The 16,569-nt window shown below is 52.9% G+C and overlaps 1 protein-coding gene across 3 annotated transcripts in view; it reads left to right on the forward strand.

Moving 5' to 3' along the window:
- The window catches only part of TTC7A (tetratricopeptide repeat domain 7A), a 117,889-nt gene that overhangs the window by 26,122 nt on the left and 75,198 nt on the right, over positions 1–16,569 (forward strand). For all 3 annotated transcript variants that reach the window (XM_044263650.1, XM_044263651.1, XM_044263652.1), the window contains exons 4-5: positions 6,305–6,435; positions 9,112–9,227. In XM_044263650.1, the coding sequence (XP_044119585.1) occupies positions 6,305–6,435; positions 9,112–9,227 (247 nt within the window). The remainder of the gene's footprint in view (positions 1–6,304; positions 6,436–9,111; positions 9,228–16,569) is intronic.

The raw sequence follows: 16,569 nt of genomic DNA on the forward strand, positions 1-16,569 counted from the left end.
CCCTGAGGGCTGAAGCAATCACTTGCATTTCTTCCTCTCCCCCCCTTCCCCCCACAACCCAAGTACCTAACTCTGGGCTTAGCCTTCTGTGGGTGCCTTGGGCCGTAGGGAGGGCGGGGTCTGCCAAACTGGAAAGTTCCATTGCAGAGGAAATGTTGTGCTCTCCACCTCTGCATCTAGGGCCCTGGGCGCCAAGGGTGGAGCTTCTTGGAAAGACGCCCATCTGTGATGTGATGAATCATCTTAGCCTGAAGAGGCGGGGACCCGCCTGGGTGTTGAGCCCAGGGCTAAACCAGATCAGCTTGCCTCCAAACCAAGAGTCCAGACTTAACGACTTGCCTTAACGTAAAAGCAAACACTCTTCTTGGAACGGGATTGTAGAGCTGAGTGTTTTCTCAGAAAGGCCCCTTTGCCAGTGGGACTTGAGAGGCAGTGCGCTGAGATTCCTGGCAGCTCCTGGCTTCCTGCCACTCACAGGGCTGTGTGACAACCACCAGGGTCCTTTGGGGACTCTGCTCAGAAACGGCACATCTCATCTGGGATCTAGTGTTGTGGTTTGGCCACCTGTGTGGAAAGGCTCAGGGAACAGAGGGTGAAGGGACCAACCAAAGGCCTGGAGTCCCCTTGTGCGTTTCCCATCAGTTGTTTGTGGATAGGAAAATGGACTTTCGTGGGAGTCAAAAAGCAAATGTAAGGTCAAGAAGCTCCTTTTTATGGGCAGAACTGGATGATTAGGCTGTGACCCTCATTAGGAAAAGCCATTGCCAGCTCCAGGAAGCTGTTTGGTCTCGTGTATATTGGAGATCATTTCACAGGGGACCACCTTAGTGACCATAGCTCTTGTAGTTCAGTCTTTTAGTTCTCTGCTCTCACAACTGCTTCCTTTGGAGAAGGCATCCTATCCATTATTTTTGATAAGTTTTCAGCGAGGTACGCCGATCTTAAGTATATCATTTGGTGAGTTGGACAGGTGTAATTACCCAGGTAACCAGTACCCCAGTAAAGACAGAACATTGCCATCACCCCAGAAGTTTCCCGCAGTCCTTTTTCCAGTTGGTTCTCTCTCTACCCCCAGTCTCAGTTCCCCCAGCAATGATGGGTGATTGGTTGGTTTCTATTACTACAGATTATAATTTTGCCCTTTTTTGAACATGCATGGACTTTTTCGATATCTGGCATCTTCTGTGCAACCTGATTTCTGGGAGATTGATCCATGTTGTATGTATATTAAGAGTTTGTCCTTTAGTTTATGTCTGAGCGGTATTCTGTGGTATACCTATGCCACAGTTTATGAATTCAGCAAAAACCATTTTCTAAGTGGAGCAGGAGAAAGCCCGTGGGCTCTCCTCCATGTAAGTGAATGGGTGCCTTCACCCACTCACCAGTCACCAGGCCCTTCTCTCACTGGGTGCCCAGAGTAATCACAAATGGGCAGAGAGGAATGGTTCCAGGGTGGTAAAAACGCATGCGCAAAGGAGAGGCAGGGCCAACGTGCTGCTGGTTCTGAAGTCAGGAGGCGTAAGAAGGCCTCAGAGAGGAGAGGTTTCACAGCGAGTGTTCCAGGAAAATGGGACTGAGAATTTCCAGAGAAGTATGGCGGAGAGGTCCCTGCTGGGCGTGGAGGGAACAAATGAAGTGATGGCTGGTGATGCCTGTCAGGAAGATGTCCCTTAGTTCAGCACTTTGCGGTGGTCAGCCCGCTGGAGGCAGCCTGGCGGCGGGCATCCTCCTTCCCAGGTCTGTACCCAGCTGCGGGGAAGTGGGGAGCCCAGCCAACAGCGTGTCTCCCTGGGAAGCCACAGAATGACCGTGTTGAAACAGATCCACCGTAGGGCTTCTGGAATGTCTGCATCCTCCTGCCATATGCGTTGGTCTCCCAGGCCAGGCCTCTGAACAGTTGGTATGTCCCACCTTCCTGCAGGGTGGACAGGCCCTGCAGCTGGGGAGGGGGGCAGGGCCAACACCAGCAGTGAGCCATGATGCCTGCCTTCTGCCTTCTCTCTGCGTCTCCTCCAGGACTCCCACTTTTCCCTCCGCCCCGTTTAGCACTTGTGAGCGAGGTCCTCCTGGTCGTGAGTCATTTGGCAAGGAGACATGGTGACACTCAGTGACCCTGGTCACTGAGTCTTTATGTTGAGCAAGGGCCTTCACCTTCTGTGCCTGCCTTCCCCTGGGCCGAGTCACCCCAACCTTTGGATCCATTCACACCACAGTCTGGCAGAGGGCAAGGTCACTGAATCCATATGAGTTGGGATCTTGCCAAGAAAAACGAGAATGCCTTACCTTGTATTTGCTGCTGGGTACTTTGTACTTTGTCTGGCAGGGTCAGGCTTGCCCAGTATTCTGCCAGCCAGCCAGTGCTTGCTGAATGCCCACTGTGCACCAGTTGGTGGAAAGATGAGTGTGAGATGGTTGTGCCTTGAAAAGCGTGCAGCCTGGGCGCACGTGCGAAGAAGTAAGCATAAGAAATGGTGGGACAGGAGTGTGTCAGGCAAAGACCGAAGCCCCAGGAGGGAAGGATTGGTCATACCAGGGTATATTAGGAGGGGCAGAAGGTAAGTGGTAATTTGGGGTGGACTTGGGGGGTTAGGTGCAGGGATGGGGGATGCATTCCAGGCAGGAGGAACAACCTTGAACAAGGTCAGCAGTCGGAAACAGGAGGTTGGGTGTGTCTGCGGCAGCTCTGGTGTCACAGCTCCGGCTGCTCTAACAGAATACAGACTAGAAGGCTCATACACAATACATGTTTATTTCTCACAGCTCTGGAGGCTGGAAGTCTGAGATCAGGGCACCAGCGTGCTTGGGTTATGGGGAGGACCCTCTTTTGGGATGCAGGCCACTGATTTCTTGCTGTCATCACATGGTGGAAGGGGTGAGGCCACTCTCTGGGGTCTTTTTAATAAGGCTACGAATCCCTTTCATCACCTCCCACAGACAGACCCCTGCCTCTCATACTCATGACCTCGGACACTAAGTTTTCCACATAGGGACTGGGGGCCGGGGCACAAACATTCAGCCTGTAGCACATGGTGAGTGCCAAGGATGGCCCAGTGACAGGGTTGGAATCCTGGAGGGGCTGGTGCAGAGCACCAGGAGTCTGGACATCACCCTGTAGCACTGCGGACCCTGAAGGTTGAAGGGGTGGAGTTCTGGAAGCATCGCCCTGGGAGCAGGGCACAGGACACGTTAAAACAAGGCTGGACTCTCTACTCTGTTCCACTGGTCTATGTGTCTGTTTTTATGCCAGTACCATGCTGTCTTGGTGATCACAGCTTTGTAATAAAGCTTGAAATCAGGTAAGGTGATGCCGCCAGCTTTATTTTTGTTTTTCAACATTTCCTTAGCGATTCGGGGTCTCTTCTGATTCCATACAAATTTTAGGATTATTTGCTCCAGCTCTTTGAAGAATGCCGGTGAAATTTTGATCGGAATGGCATTAAAAGTATAGATTGCTCTAGGCAGTATAGACATTTTAACAATGTTCATAGACCAGTGGAACAGAGTAGAGAGCCCTGATATGGACCCTCAACTCTATGGTCAATTAATCTTTGACAAAACAGGAAAAAATATACAGTGGAAAAAAGACAGTCTCTTCAATAAATGGTGCTGGGAAAACTGGACAGCTATATGTAGAAGAATGAAACTTGACCATTCTCTTACACCGTACACAAAGATCAACTCAAAATGGATAAAAGACCTCAACGTGAGACAGGATTCCATCAGAATCCTAGAGGAGAACATAGGCAGTAATCTCTTTGATATCAGCCACAGCAACTTCTTTCAAGATACGTCTCCAAAGGCAAAGGAAACAAAAGCGAAAATAAACTTCTGGGACTTCATCAAAATCAAAAGCTTCTGCACAGCAAAGGAAACAGTCAAAAAAACAAAGAGGCAACCCACGGAATGGGAGAAGATATTTGCAAATGACAGTACAGACAAAAGGTTGATATCCAGGATCTATAATGAACTCCTCAAACTCAACCCACACGAAACAGACAAACACATCAAAAAATGGGCAGAAGATATGAACAGACACTTCTCCAATCAAGACATACAAATGGCTATCAGACACATGAAAAAATGCTCATCATCATTAGCCCTCAGGGAGATTCAAATTAAAACCACATTGAGATATCACCTTACACCAGTTAGAATGGCCAAAATTAACAAAACAGGAAACAACATGTGTTGGAGAGGATGTGGAGAAAGGGGAAAAGGGGAACCCTCTTACACTGTTGGTGGGAATGCAAGTTGGTGCAGCCTCTTTGGAGAACAGTGTGGAGATTCCTCAAGAAATTAAAAATAGAGCTTCCCTATGACCCTGCCATTGCACTCCTGGGTATTTACCCCAAAGACACAGATGTCGTGAAAAGAAGGGCCATCTGTACCCCAATGTTTATAGCAGCAATGGCCACAGTCGCCAAACTATGGAAAGAACCAAGATGCCCTTCAACGGATGAATGGATAAGGAAGATGTGGTCCATATACACTATGGAGTATTATGCCTCCATCAGAAAGGATGAATACCCAACTTTTGTAGCAACATGGATGGGACTGGAAGAGATTATGCTGAGTGAAATAAGTCAAGCAGAGAGAGTCAATTATCATATGGTTTCACTTATTTGTGGAGCATAACAAATAGCATGGAGGACAAGGGGCGTTAGAGAGGAGTAGGGAATTTGGGTAAATTGGAAGGGGAGGTGAACCATGAGAGACTATGGACTCTGAAAAACAGTCTGAGGGGTTTGAAGTGGCGGGGGGGGTGGGAGGTTGGGGTACCAGGTGGTGGGTATTATAAAGGGCACGGCTTGCATGGAGCACTGGGTGTGGTGAAAAAATAATGAATACTGTTTTTCTGAAAATAAATAAATTGGAAAAAAAAAAAACCAAGGCTGGTGGCAGGGGCCATCCACTAGGGAGGTAAAGCCTGAAACGAGGGAGGCAGAGAAGGGGAAGAGAAGTGTCGAGGGCACCATCATCAGTTGGCTGTTGGGGCGTGGGGTGGGAGAGAGCTGGGGTTCTAGCCCTACAGCCCCTCCAGTAGGGGAGAGCAGGCTTCTGCCCGTGAGGAAGCAGCAGTCCAGGATCGCACTCTCTAGTCAGGGCTGCGCGTGAGTCACATGTGACAGAAACACAGCTGAGACTGACTTGACCCAAAACGGGGTGGGGTGTTATGGCTCGCATACTGGGACGTTTTGGGGGTAGAGCCTCGGACAGGTACTCAGACGATGTCATTAGGGATCTGCCCTCCTCAGTCTGGTCTCATCTTGACTCTAGATTTTTTTTTCCCCATGACTATGAACTTATTCAGTTTTTTCCTTTTGTTTTTGTTTTTGCTTTAGAGCAATGATTTTACTTTATTTTATTTAAAAAAATTAATTGTGGTAAAAAACAATAAATAACAAAACTTTGTAAGCATGTGCCAGTGTACAGCTCAGTCACGTGAACTGTATTCACATTTTGTAGACTTATTTTAAGGCAGGTTTTCCCTAACATTCACAGGCTGACAACCTCCCAGCTTCCCAGCCTCAGTGGAAAGAGTACACTTCCGGGGCCCCATGCTCATCGGCTCTGCCTGGGAGCTGGAGTGGGGTCCTTGCACTCAGATGCTGCAGGAGGGCGCCTCATGGGGAAGGCGAGGTGTTGGGGCCGGAGAATGGAAGTGGGTTCCTGGAGGGCAAAGGCAGCAGCTGTCCACTTCCTGCAGGCTGACCCGTGCGTGGATAACTTAGGCAAGGTTGAAACTGGTTCTGTGGAAGGGTGCCACAGTGCCACTGTGCAGTGCGTCCTGGCTCCAGCTTCTGTCGTGTGCAGATACTATGGACCTCAGTGGTGGTGCAGAAAGGCTCATGATTTGCTCTCAGTGGGCGGGGGAGCGGGGGCAGTGCGGGGAGAAGAGCTGGGTGTCTGTGCCTGCAGTGCAGCATAGAGATGCTGAGTGCCGGGGAGGGGGTGTCTCTGTCCAGTGCCTTGAGAGGAGGGTCGGGAATGGTTCCTGCAGGAGCTGGCCTGGAAGGATAGGCAGCAGTTGGACATGGGGGTGCCACGGCGTGGTTCCCTGTGCCGGGTTTGGGGGTGCCCGCTGTCAGCCTGCAGCTTGACCCCAGCTACTGCCAGTACCACCGCTTTAGCCTCCTCCTTCCCTGCCGTGGACCTTGCACCCCACTGGCTGCTCCTGAGTCTGGGTTTCCGGGGGTGAGCTCACCCTCGGGCCCGTGGACAGGGCCCGTGGGCAGGGCCTGGGGTGGGGGGTGGGTGGGGGCTCAGGGCAGGGCAGGTCTGAGGTGCCGTCCTCCTCCCGCAGGCCTCTCCCTGGAACGCCTGCCCAACTCCATCGCTTCCCGCCACCGCCTGACCGAGAGGGAAGAGGAGGTGATCACCTGCTTCGAGAGGGCCTCCTGGATTGCTCAGGTGTTCCTGCAGGAGTTGGAGAAGGTGAGCTGGGACCACGGTGTTTTGCTTCCGACTGCCTCCAAGGAGCGCCTGTCACAGCAGGCCCCCACTAAGCCTGTGGGTGGCCCTTTGCGCCTTGGAGAAAGGCAGCTTCTCCCACTTTGGTGCCCCTCCACCTCAGTGGTTGGAAAGCTCATCACGGTAGACCTATTCCGTCACCTCTGAGAAATAGATCGACTAAACGAGCCTGCAGTAGGGGGCCCAGAGCCTCCTTGGTGAGTTTGACTCCGACGCCCAAATGTGACAGCCTATCTGCACCTGTTAAATTTACATAACCCTCATCGCAGCTCTGTGAAGTAGGTATTATGTTTATCCCCATGTAATAGATGAAGTTGTTGGTTTTTTTTTTTTTAAGATTTTTAATGTATCTGACAGGGAGACAGAGATAACAAGAGAGAGCACAGGCAGAGAGCAGAGGGAGAAGCAGACTCCCCACTGAGCAAGGAACCTGATGCGGGACTCGATCCCAGGACGCTGGCGTCATGACCTGAGCCAAAGGCAGACGCTTAACTGATGGAGTCCCCTGGGCGTCCCAAGTGGATAAGGTTTAGAGAGATGAAACCATTTGCTCACCACAGTACAGGTGCGGTGGCCTGGTCCTTGCAATCAGGCATCCTTCCCTGCCCTCAGGTGGCCGGGAAGCTCCCTGCTCAATCCCCTCGGGGAGGGGAGGCCTTGCAGCCCATGGTTGGACCCGCAAAAGCCAGTCAGCGGGGGTCTAGGCGTCGTCAGCCTCCCCTTGTCCCCACTCCCCCTTGTGGGAGGCCAGTAGGAACTGTTTGTGGGGAGCACTTGTGACGTGAGCAGTGTGCCGTGATGTGACCCCGGTTCTTCCCTTCTGGGGAGCTCTTGGTTTAACAGGAGGAGGATAGACAGCTCTGTTTCACAGATACTGCAAATGGTCCCAGAGTTCCTGCTTTTGTGTCAGGCGGTCCATACTCACTCTCGAATTCAGCCCTCACGCCCTCTGGCTGGGAGGGGCTCTGTTGTTCCTATTTCCCGAGTGAGAAACTCAGACTTGGGGAAGGGTTCAGCCAGCCGCTGGCCAGAGTTCAGATAGTTGTAAGGGGCTTTGGCTGGACTGGAACCCTGGGAGTGTAGCTCTGATCTCTTGTTGGGGAGAGTTCGGGGGTGGTGTCCAGGCATTCTGTTCAGTAGATGGTTAATAGGGGCTAGAAGGCTGACTAGGGGGGCCCAGGGTTGGTGTCCTGAAGGAGGAGGTGCTCGGGAGCTGAGAGTCAGAGCCGGGAGACGTTTGAGCCTCACCTGCTTTGGCAGGTGCCAGAATGTCAACCCAGCACCTGTCTTGTGACAGGCCCTTGTGGAGGAGTCATCGCTGGGCCGGGCCGATTTCCCCCACAGTGGCTTTCTCAGCCCCAGCATTCTCAACATTGAGACCAGTCCAGTCTCAAAGACCAGACCAGTCTTTGCTATGTGGGGCTGCCCAGGGGTTATAAAATGTTCGGCAGCATCCCCGGCCTCTACAGATGGCAACAGCCAAAACGGGGTGGTCACCAAAAATGTCTCCAGATACACCAAATGTCCCTGGAGGGTAAAATCACATCCCTGTTGAGCGTCACTACCCTAGCGTCCCTCTGCTTGGTTGGATTTTAGGAGGAAGGGAGAAGTGATTGGGGGACTCGGGGAAAACAGTACTTGAGCTGCATTCCCTGGGAGAAGTTGGCTGGGAGGCTTGGCCTGCTTGAGTTGACCTCTGCCAAGGTCAGGTGGATGCCGGCTAGACAGCAGTGTTTTGGAGCCCTTCCCACTGGAATTGCCTATGGTTTGGAGAAAACTTCTGTGGAATAGGTCATCTCCCATTCAGTTGGGAGTTGCGATGATGGGCTGTGATGGTGTGCAGGGCTGAAATCAGGGCCCTGTGGCAGTGGGCAGAAAATGGGCCTTGGGAGCTACTTACCTCGGGTCGGGGGAGGGCAGGCCGTGAAACCCTGTGCATTCTCAGAAATGCTGTGTGTCCCTCCTAAGACCCAGCTCCAAGCTCCAAGGAACTTAAGAAGCTCTTCTAAAGGTAAGGGGATGGCTCATTGACTTGTTTCTTGGATCAGGGAAGGGAGGTAACAAGGGGCAGGCAGGCCTATCTCTATGGGACTGGGTGACCCTCTTAGAGCTGAGGCTTGAGGACTATTCAGTTAATAACACAACTGCTGCTCACATTTTCCTGGAACCTGGGGTCTTCGCCGTTGGGCTATTCTGACATTCCATGGCTACATGGCAAAGTCAGCGCCTGGTGTATGGTAGGCCTTCAAGGGTGTATTGAATGAGTAGACCAAGAAGTCGTAGACATAGCCTGAGCCTGTAAATGGTCAAACTGAAGTTCGAGGTCTAGGTGTGTGCTGGCTTTGTGACCTCAGTCACATTCTGAGCCTCAGTTTCCACATCTATGAAATGCAGACAAAACCAGCTTTGCAGGACTGTTGTGGGCATCAGCATTTGGATGAGGAGAGCATGTTTCAGACGTATGTTAAACGAAAGCCAGTTAGGTTGCGTATGGTCTGAGAGTGGCACAGGGCGTGCCTCTGAGGTGTCTAGGGACGCGGTCTGGTGATGGGGCCACCGTATCCGCCAGGGCTGACTTTCACTCTAGCCCCTCTGACAGAGAACTCTGAGACAGTGGCTCTCTCTGTGTTCCCTTCCCAGATCACAAGTAACACCACGTCACGGCATCTGAAAGGCTCTCACCCAGTCGACTATGAGCTCACCTACTTCCTGGAAGCCGCCCTCCAGAGCGCTTATGTGACAAACCTGAAGAAGGGGTAGGTCGCTGGCAGCTGAGTGGGACCTGGATGTTTCTCTCGGGGCTGAGATGCTTCTGACTCTCGTCATGTTACATCTGGCCTCTCTGATCTGGGTGTGTGTGGTGTCTGCTCTCTCCAGAGGAATAGTGGGGGCTGGTCTGTTCCCATCTTGTCAGGCTGAGGTAGACAGAGGTACACACCTGGGGAGGGGGACAGTCCTGCCCCAGCTGGACCCCTGGCCTGGAGGAGGCCTGTGCGCCCCTTCTCTGTCTCCATTCTCCCCTCACTGTTAGACTAGGGGATACTGCTTGATTCCCTGTCTTCTGAGTGCTAAGAACAGGGTGGAAGGATCCCCACTAGGACAGGCTGTCACCCAGCTCCCAGGTGAGAATACCTCCCAGAGCTCCGGATCCATCTCAGCTGCTTGGAAATTCGGAGACATTGTTATCATTTATTTGTATCTATTTTTCGTGGCAGGCCGCAGCTGGGTAAGCTGCTGGCCCAGGCTTGGACACCTTTTGTGTTTGTCGTTTCAGTGTTTCTAGTGTCAGGCCAGGGAGGCAGTGGTGTCTCTGTTTGGGACACGTGGACCAGGAGGCCCAGAGAGCCCAGGCGGCTTATCCTCTGAGGGTGGGGCTGGCCCAGAGCCCTGGGCTCCTCAGCCCACCCTGTGGCTGGGAAGGTGCAGGACTGGAAGACATGCCGGGGACCCCAGGAAGCACGCTGCCCCCGTTCCACTTCCACCGTCTGTGCTCTTCTTTCCTATTTTGGTTGCTAAGCTTCAGTTTCAGAGACATAGCAGTCTGGTGGGCTAGTTCCTGTTTTTGCTCCCCAGGCAGCTACCGCTTGGTTCCTTTCCCCTAGCTGCAGGCAGCCCCTGCCCTGGTCGGGGGGTGGGGGGGTGGGGGCACCCTCGGGTCTGCAGGCGCTGCTCTCGGGGGTGAGGGGAGATGTGACGAGATGCCCCCTCAGCAGAACCTCTGCAGCATGGTCTGCCGCTGCCTGTGCTTGCCAGTAGAGTTTTATTGGAACACAGCCACAGTGCCATTGACATACTGTCTCTCACCTGGAGGGCAGTGGATAGCCGATCCTGAAATGCGGACTCCCCGGCCCTTTACAGAAACGTGTGCTGAGTGATGCCCGCTGTGTGTTTAAGAGGCCGTCCCTCCCAAGGCCTCCTGTAGGTGTGAAGGGTAGAGGTGCTCTTCTGTGTGGTACCCCCTAGGAGTTGATCTTGGGGAATCCTGTGTGCCCTTCAGTCTGGCGTTTAACAAATATTCATCGTGCAATCCTTGCTGAGTCTGTGGGAGGCCTGTGCTGGCAATTCGCCTCGTGTGTATTTGGTTGTCCCGGCAGCCCTCTGGTAGGGGCTGTTGTTTCGTCCCCGTTCTGCGGGGTGGGGTGGGGGGTGGGGGAGGAGAGGCACAGAGAATGTAAGTGGCCTGTCCTGGGCAGAGCCAGGATTACACATGCAGGACCCCGCCTGCGCCTGCAGCAGGAAGCAGGGGGTGGGGAGGTGGGGGGGTGGGGGTAATGTTCCCCTGTTCCTGCCACCCGGGCTCTGCCTTCTGTGCTTCTGCCTCCTGTGCCTTTGCTCCAAGTGTGCTCCAGGCTTGGTAGGTGTGGCCTCTGCTTCCGGTTTGAAGAGTTTGGGGGGTGCCCTAGGCATCTGGAGGTCGCCAAGGCTGGCCCCGGGAGCGTGAGACCACCCAGCAACCCTGGGAGGGTTCCTCTTCTACCCCCCAACCCCTGGCTCCGCTTCCTCCAGCTGGAGGCTTCTGTTTATCCTGTATCCGGGGCGGCCTGAGGGTCCAAGGAGAGGCAGGAATGAACAGCACCTTGAGTACTGGGCTTAGACCGCAGCGGGTGTTGCTGTGAACCCCCTCTCCTCTGCAGTTCCCTCAGGGCTGCCCGCTCCCCTTCCCCACACCACACTTGCTGCAGGTGTTTCAAGGTTAAGGTGACCGTCAAGGACAGCCGGCAGGGGGTTGGGTAGGGGAAGGAGGGCAGTTATCAAGCACCTGCTGTGTGCATGTGTTTAGAGGGGACAGTGTCCTGTGAAGGGAGTCTGGTAACCCAGGTCACTCGAGAGGGGACGGAGCCTCAACAAGGTACAGTAACTTGCCCTGCCTCACCCACTGGGATCCAGCTTTGGTTCTGAGTAGCCTTGAAACCCGTGGAGTTTCCAGTGGGGTGGGGTGGGGGTGTGTGGGGGAAGGACTGGGCCCTGGTGGTGGTTGGACTGATGGTGGCTATGCTGACTCAGGGCTCTCTCCACTCCTCTGGGACCCTGAGTCACCATTCATGGTGGGTGGCTCCTCTTCCCGAAGCTGGTCCCACCCCTCCCGAGTGGGCCTCTTCCTCCCTGTCTGTGTTCTGCCCACTCTGGCTCCGTATGTGTGTGTGTGTGTGTGTGTGTGTGTGTGTGTGTGTTTCCGCCAGCAGCAGACAGAGCATTAACCAACCCTCACCCCTCTAGGAGAGCCCTAGTAGTTCCAGTTACTGTTCTGATCCTGTCGCTCTGCTCACCACCCTGCTTCCTCCTTCCTTCTGAAGCACAGATTTTCATCCTGAAAGACAGGATGCTAACTCTTCTCCCCTCCCACCGTCCCCCTGTGCCTCCCAAATAAAGAGCAATGGAAACGGAATCATTTCTTTCCAAGCAAACAGCCCAAACATTTGAAAGCTTGAGCGCTGAGCAGCAGTCCCCGGGACATGTGGCCAACAGCTCAGCCCCTTCATCCGTTTCCTGTGCCCACGTCCAGCCCAGAGGTGGCCCGGGAACGTGAAAGATATTTTAAAGCAGGGGTTATGGCCCCTTGTGCCCGGCTGGACTTTAAATAATTTCTTTCCCCCTTTTCTCTTAACAGTAGCTCATGCTTGTTGAATACTTACTGCCTGCCAGGCAGAATCCCATGAAGAACTACTAATGTCCCCACTTCCTGAAGAAAGGAGAGGGGGAATAACTTGCCCAGAGCCAGCAAGCCTGGAGCTGAGTGAGGTCTGTGCCCCCACAGTCCTGGGCCTTGCCTACCACCCGCCACAGTGGTGTGGGCTCTCGTAATTACTCATTATGGTCTTCAGGTCAGAGTTCCATCTTCCTAGATGAATCACCAGTTCCAAAGGCTCTCTCTATATATTTGTTATTGTTAGGAAGTTAAAAAAAAGGGCACCTCAGTCCAGGTTTCTTAAGTACTGACCTGTTCACATTGTGAGCCAGTTACCAGGTCGTCATAGGCTTTAGCAACATCCCTGGCCTCCGCCCACTAGATGCCAGGAGCTCTTTCTGCCCCAAGTGTGACAACCAAAAATGTGGCCAGACGTTGATAAATGTCTCGGGTGGTAGAGGGCGAAATCACCCCCAGCTGAGAACCACTGCCTTAGCCTGAGGTGTGAGAAGCAGAGGTTCAGGGCTACAGTGGGACTCCCATGTCTGACTTTGTGTCTTCTCCTCCAGGGCAGCTCTGAAAAGCCTTTTAAGGGCTTCAGAGCCATTTCCTGTTGGTTAAATTCCCCCTACTTCACCTGGGGTTCTTAGGGTGTTTGGGAAGGTGGTAAAACCCTTGCCCACATAAAGAGAGTTCGTAGCCCAGTAAGGGGGAGGGACTAAGGAACAAATACCGGAGAACAGCCCAAGCGTTCATTTCACAGGTAGCCTCTGAGAACCCACCATGCACCAGGCATCCCACCTGACTCATAGGGGTTGAAGAGGGGAACAAGACGAGCTCCCCTCCTTAGGGACTTCCATCCCAGCACAGAGCAGACAGTCAGCAGCCAGTTGTAGCCATCAGACATTGCTGGATGCTAGGGAGGGAAGGGAGGCAGGGAGGTGGGGGTGCTGCTGGGATACGGTGGGCTCTTGGGGACCAGGAGCTTCTCAGTGTTAGAAGACTTCCCTTGGGGCCTGAGGAGCAAGGGGAGGTGGTGGGACCTGCTTCTGGGCAGAGTCCCAGAGCTGGGGCCCATTTCCATGTGGGCCCTGGGTGGACTGAGGTGCTCTTCTCCTGAGGACAGATGGCCACAAGCAGTGCCTGCTCCCAGAGTCCAGCCTCGTCCTTCCATGTGAGGATATGACAGGATTTAGAGGGTGCGGTGTTCTCCACTGTACAAAACGGGAGTGCAGGCGTTGCTTGACCTCCAAAGCTCTTTTATTCCGGGCTGTGGTTAAACCTGGGCCTAAGTATTTTAGACTTAGTAGGGTTTTTGTTTGTTTGTTTTGTTTTGTTTTGCTATTGTTGTAAAGATTTTATTTATTTGACAGGCAGAGATCACAAATAAGCAGAGAGGCAGGCAGAGAGAGAGGAGGAAGCAGGCTCCCTGCTGAGCAGAGAGCTTGATGTGGGGCTCAATCCCAGGATCCTGGGATCATGACCTGAGCTGAAGGCAGAGGTTTTAACCCACTGAGCCACCCAGGTGCCTCTGGACTTAGTAGGTTTGAGGGACACTCATTTTCCTCTAGAGGCCTTGCCCTATTGATCCATTGTTCATTCCTGTCACTTGCCCTGTAGCTGATGACAGGGTTCCTAACTGACCTGGAACTGAAAGTACGGGACCTGAAAGTTATGAATTGAGAGAGGCCCCTTCCAGAGGGCAGGGGTCTGAGACCCTCAGTTCGATTCCCGTCACTGCCACCAGAGGGCAGCCATGGACTCTGATCGGAGCTTTGTTCCAGGTAGCTCCTCAGGCGCCAGCTGCCAGGAGAGGGCACCTTTCTTATGTGTTCTGGTGGCTGCGGACAATGGGGCGGGGCCCAGAGCCCACGCTGTGGGGGAGGTTTGGTTCTCCTCTGCATGAAGCAGCTCCAGGGCTGAGGCACGAGGGAAGCCCAGGGCAGTGCAGTAGCAGGAAGGTCGACTGTCTGGGGCCCTCACCTCACTAGGACCCTAGCCTCTGGGCAGCTCCCCAAAACAAGAACATAAGCCGCAGGCTTCTTCCCTCAGAGTGGGCAAGGGGCCATGCTCTTTTGCATGGTTTTCCCCCTTCCTTCTGCCTAGACCTGCAGAGCCTCTTCTTGGCTCTGGGCTGAGAGGGAGCCTGAGCCACGTGTATTGAACCAGGTGGGCTGGATGTTTCGTTCACGTTAAAAAAATTTTTTTTTTTTTAAATTACTAAAGCAATATGTGCTCACTGTACCAAAACCAAACAATAGGAAGGGAGTGTGTGTGTGCTTTCTGAGGGAGTTTCCTGGGGCTTGGCAGTGTTCAGCCTTATAAAAGCTCTCTCCCTCGCTGAGGGGTGTGGGTATGTGTGCGTGTGTGTGGGTGTGCAACTGCCGCATGCTTCACCTTGCCAGAGAAATGCTTAGTTGAGAGGCAGTGATAGCTGCCTGGGCTGCAGATGGCTGTGGGGAGGGGCTTAGAAGGCCTGGCCTCCTGTGCATCTGCCCCACCCCACTCTGTGAGGGGTGTGTTCATCAGCTCCGATTTTGGATTTTGCGATTTTCCTTGTAGCAGACCCCCACTGTCTGCAGTGCTGGGGAGGGCAGGAGAGAGACTGCATTAAGGGGGATTCAGGGGCCAGAATCCAACATGGAAGCCCCGGAGAGCCTCCTAGTGACCTGTGTCACTCTTTGGGGCATAGGAAGACCTCTGAGGCCCATTGGAGAGGACACACTCTCCCAGGCTCTCTTAAAGCACAGCCTGTATTTATTGTTAGTACTCACTACTCGTCCTGCACCTCGCTGGGCAGGAAAGATCTCTTTGCCCAGATTTCCTCAGTGCCCTGGAAGGGAAGCATTTTTCTGGCTTTTCTGGGACTTGGGGCAAAGATGAGAGCTTTAGTTTTTGAAACTGATGCACAGGTCAGTGGCAGGAGTGAACAGCCTGATAAGTATTTGAACTTCACCTGACTTTGTCTCTTGATTCAACCCTCCAGCTGTTGGGATCTGCCAACTGGCTGTCCTCTTCTGGGTCCCTGACCAGAAACCTCTCCTACGTCATTAATGCCAGCCCTGAAATGGGGGCTTCTGGCTGGGGTTCCCTGCCCCAGTGACTCTTTAGATTCCATTCAACCATAAACTTCACGCAGTTTCTTATTCTCTGTGTCAGATCAAACCAGACCAAAAAGCAAAACAAAACAATATTTAATGAGGACCTACTGGATGCAAAACACTTTGCTAAGCTCTGAATAAATTAGGAGTGTGTCTGATTTAACAGACTGTGAGTTCTTAAACCCGCGGGACCACTAACAAGCTATTCATTTCCTCATTCTGTCTCTCTGTTCATTCCACGAGTGTTCGTTGAATGTCTCTTGTCAACAGGGCTGATGACCAGCCAGACACTGAGTGCACAGTAGGTACTTTGGAAAGATGAGTCACTTAGCTGAATTTCAGGAGCCCTAGAGTTCACACAGCCAGGAAAGGAAAAGTATAACCCTGCCAGGTCAAAAGACAAGCAATGTCTTTCTCGGGAATCTTTTTAGTTTAAAGGGAGAGAAGTCTGAAGCCTTTGTACCTGTGGTAAGCCCACCTCTCTCCTTGGATAAGCAATGGCCTGGAAAGGCCGGTGTCTACTAGGCTTTCATTTTCGCTTTGGGAAATGGGAGTTTATTTATTCCACAGTGATCTCTTGAGTGCCTCCTGTGTGTCAAGCATTGTGCTGGTCGCTGGGAGAACAAAGCCTGCCTTATCAGCCTCATTGGAAGCTGTGAACACTGCGGAAGACAATTTGCCCACTGCCTACTGCTGAAGAGGGGGCTGCGAGGGGCTTGTCATCTCCTCGCATCTCCCACCTGGAGGCTTCCCTTGATGACCCATCCCTGCCTGCACATCTCTGTCTTTCTGTTCCCAGCCAGGCAGACTTGACTTGAGTTGGGGGATCGATGGCTTCCTGGCTTCTCCACATGCAGCCTCATTCTGGGCCAGGGTTGGTCTGAGGCCCTGTTTGGATATTGTTAAAAGTGGCAGCTCTGCTCTGAAAGGTCAGCATGAGAGACCGAAAACAAAGAGATCTTTCAAGCTGCCCTCTCACGGGGCTGGGCAGAGCCCCAGCTCTACCTGGCATTGGGAGCTTTCGCTCAGGCTGGTGGGAGAAACCCCACCTGATTTCCTGTTCCCTGGAGGCATAAACTGAGGCAAAGGAGTGTTCCCGACATCTCAGAAGAGGTCAGGGCCAGCGGGGACCCCAAATCTCTCTCCATACAGCCTTGGCCACCGGAGCCTCTCTGTTGGTTTTTCTCTTTATGGGCATTCCATAAAAATTGGGATTTACCCAAAAGATGCCTGAGGGTGATTACTTGCTTTGCGAAAGGATTTCTGGGAGCTGATTTAGATGCCAGAATCCCTTACGGATTTGGAAATAGTAAAATTACACAACTTTTGGGACAGGGCATTTTGTGAAAATGCAGTTCTGAATCCTTCATA

Source organism: Neovison vison, chromosome 8, assembly GCF_020171115.1.
Source record: "Neovison vison isolate M4711 chromosome 8, ASM_NN_V1, whole genome shotgun sequence".
Classification (NCBI taxonomy): domain Eukaryota; kingdom Metazoa; phylum Chordata; class Mammalia; order Carnivora; family Mustelidae; genus Neogale; species Neogale vison.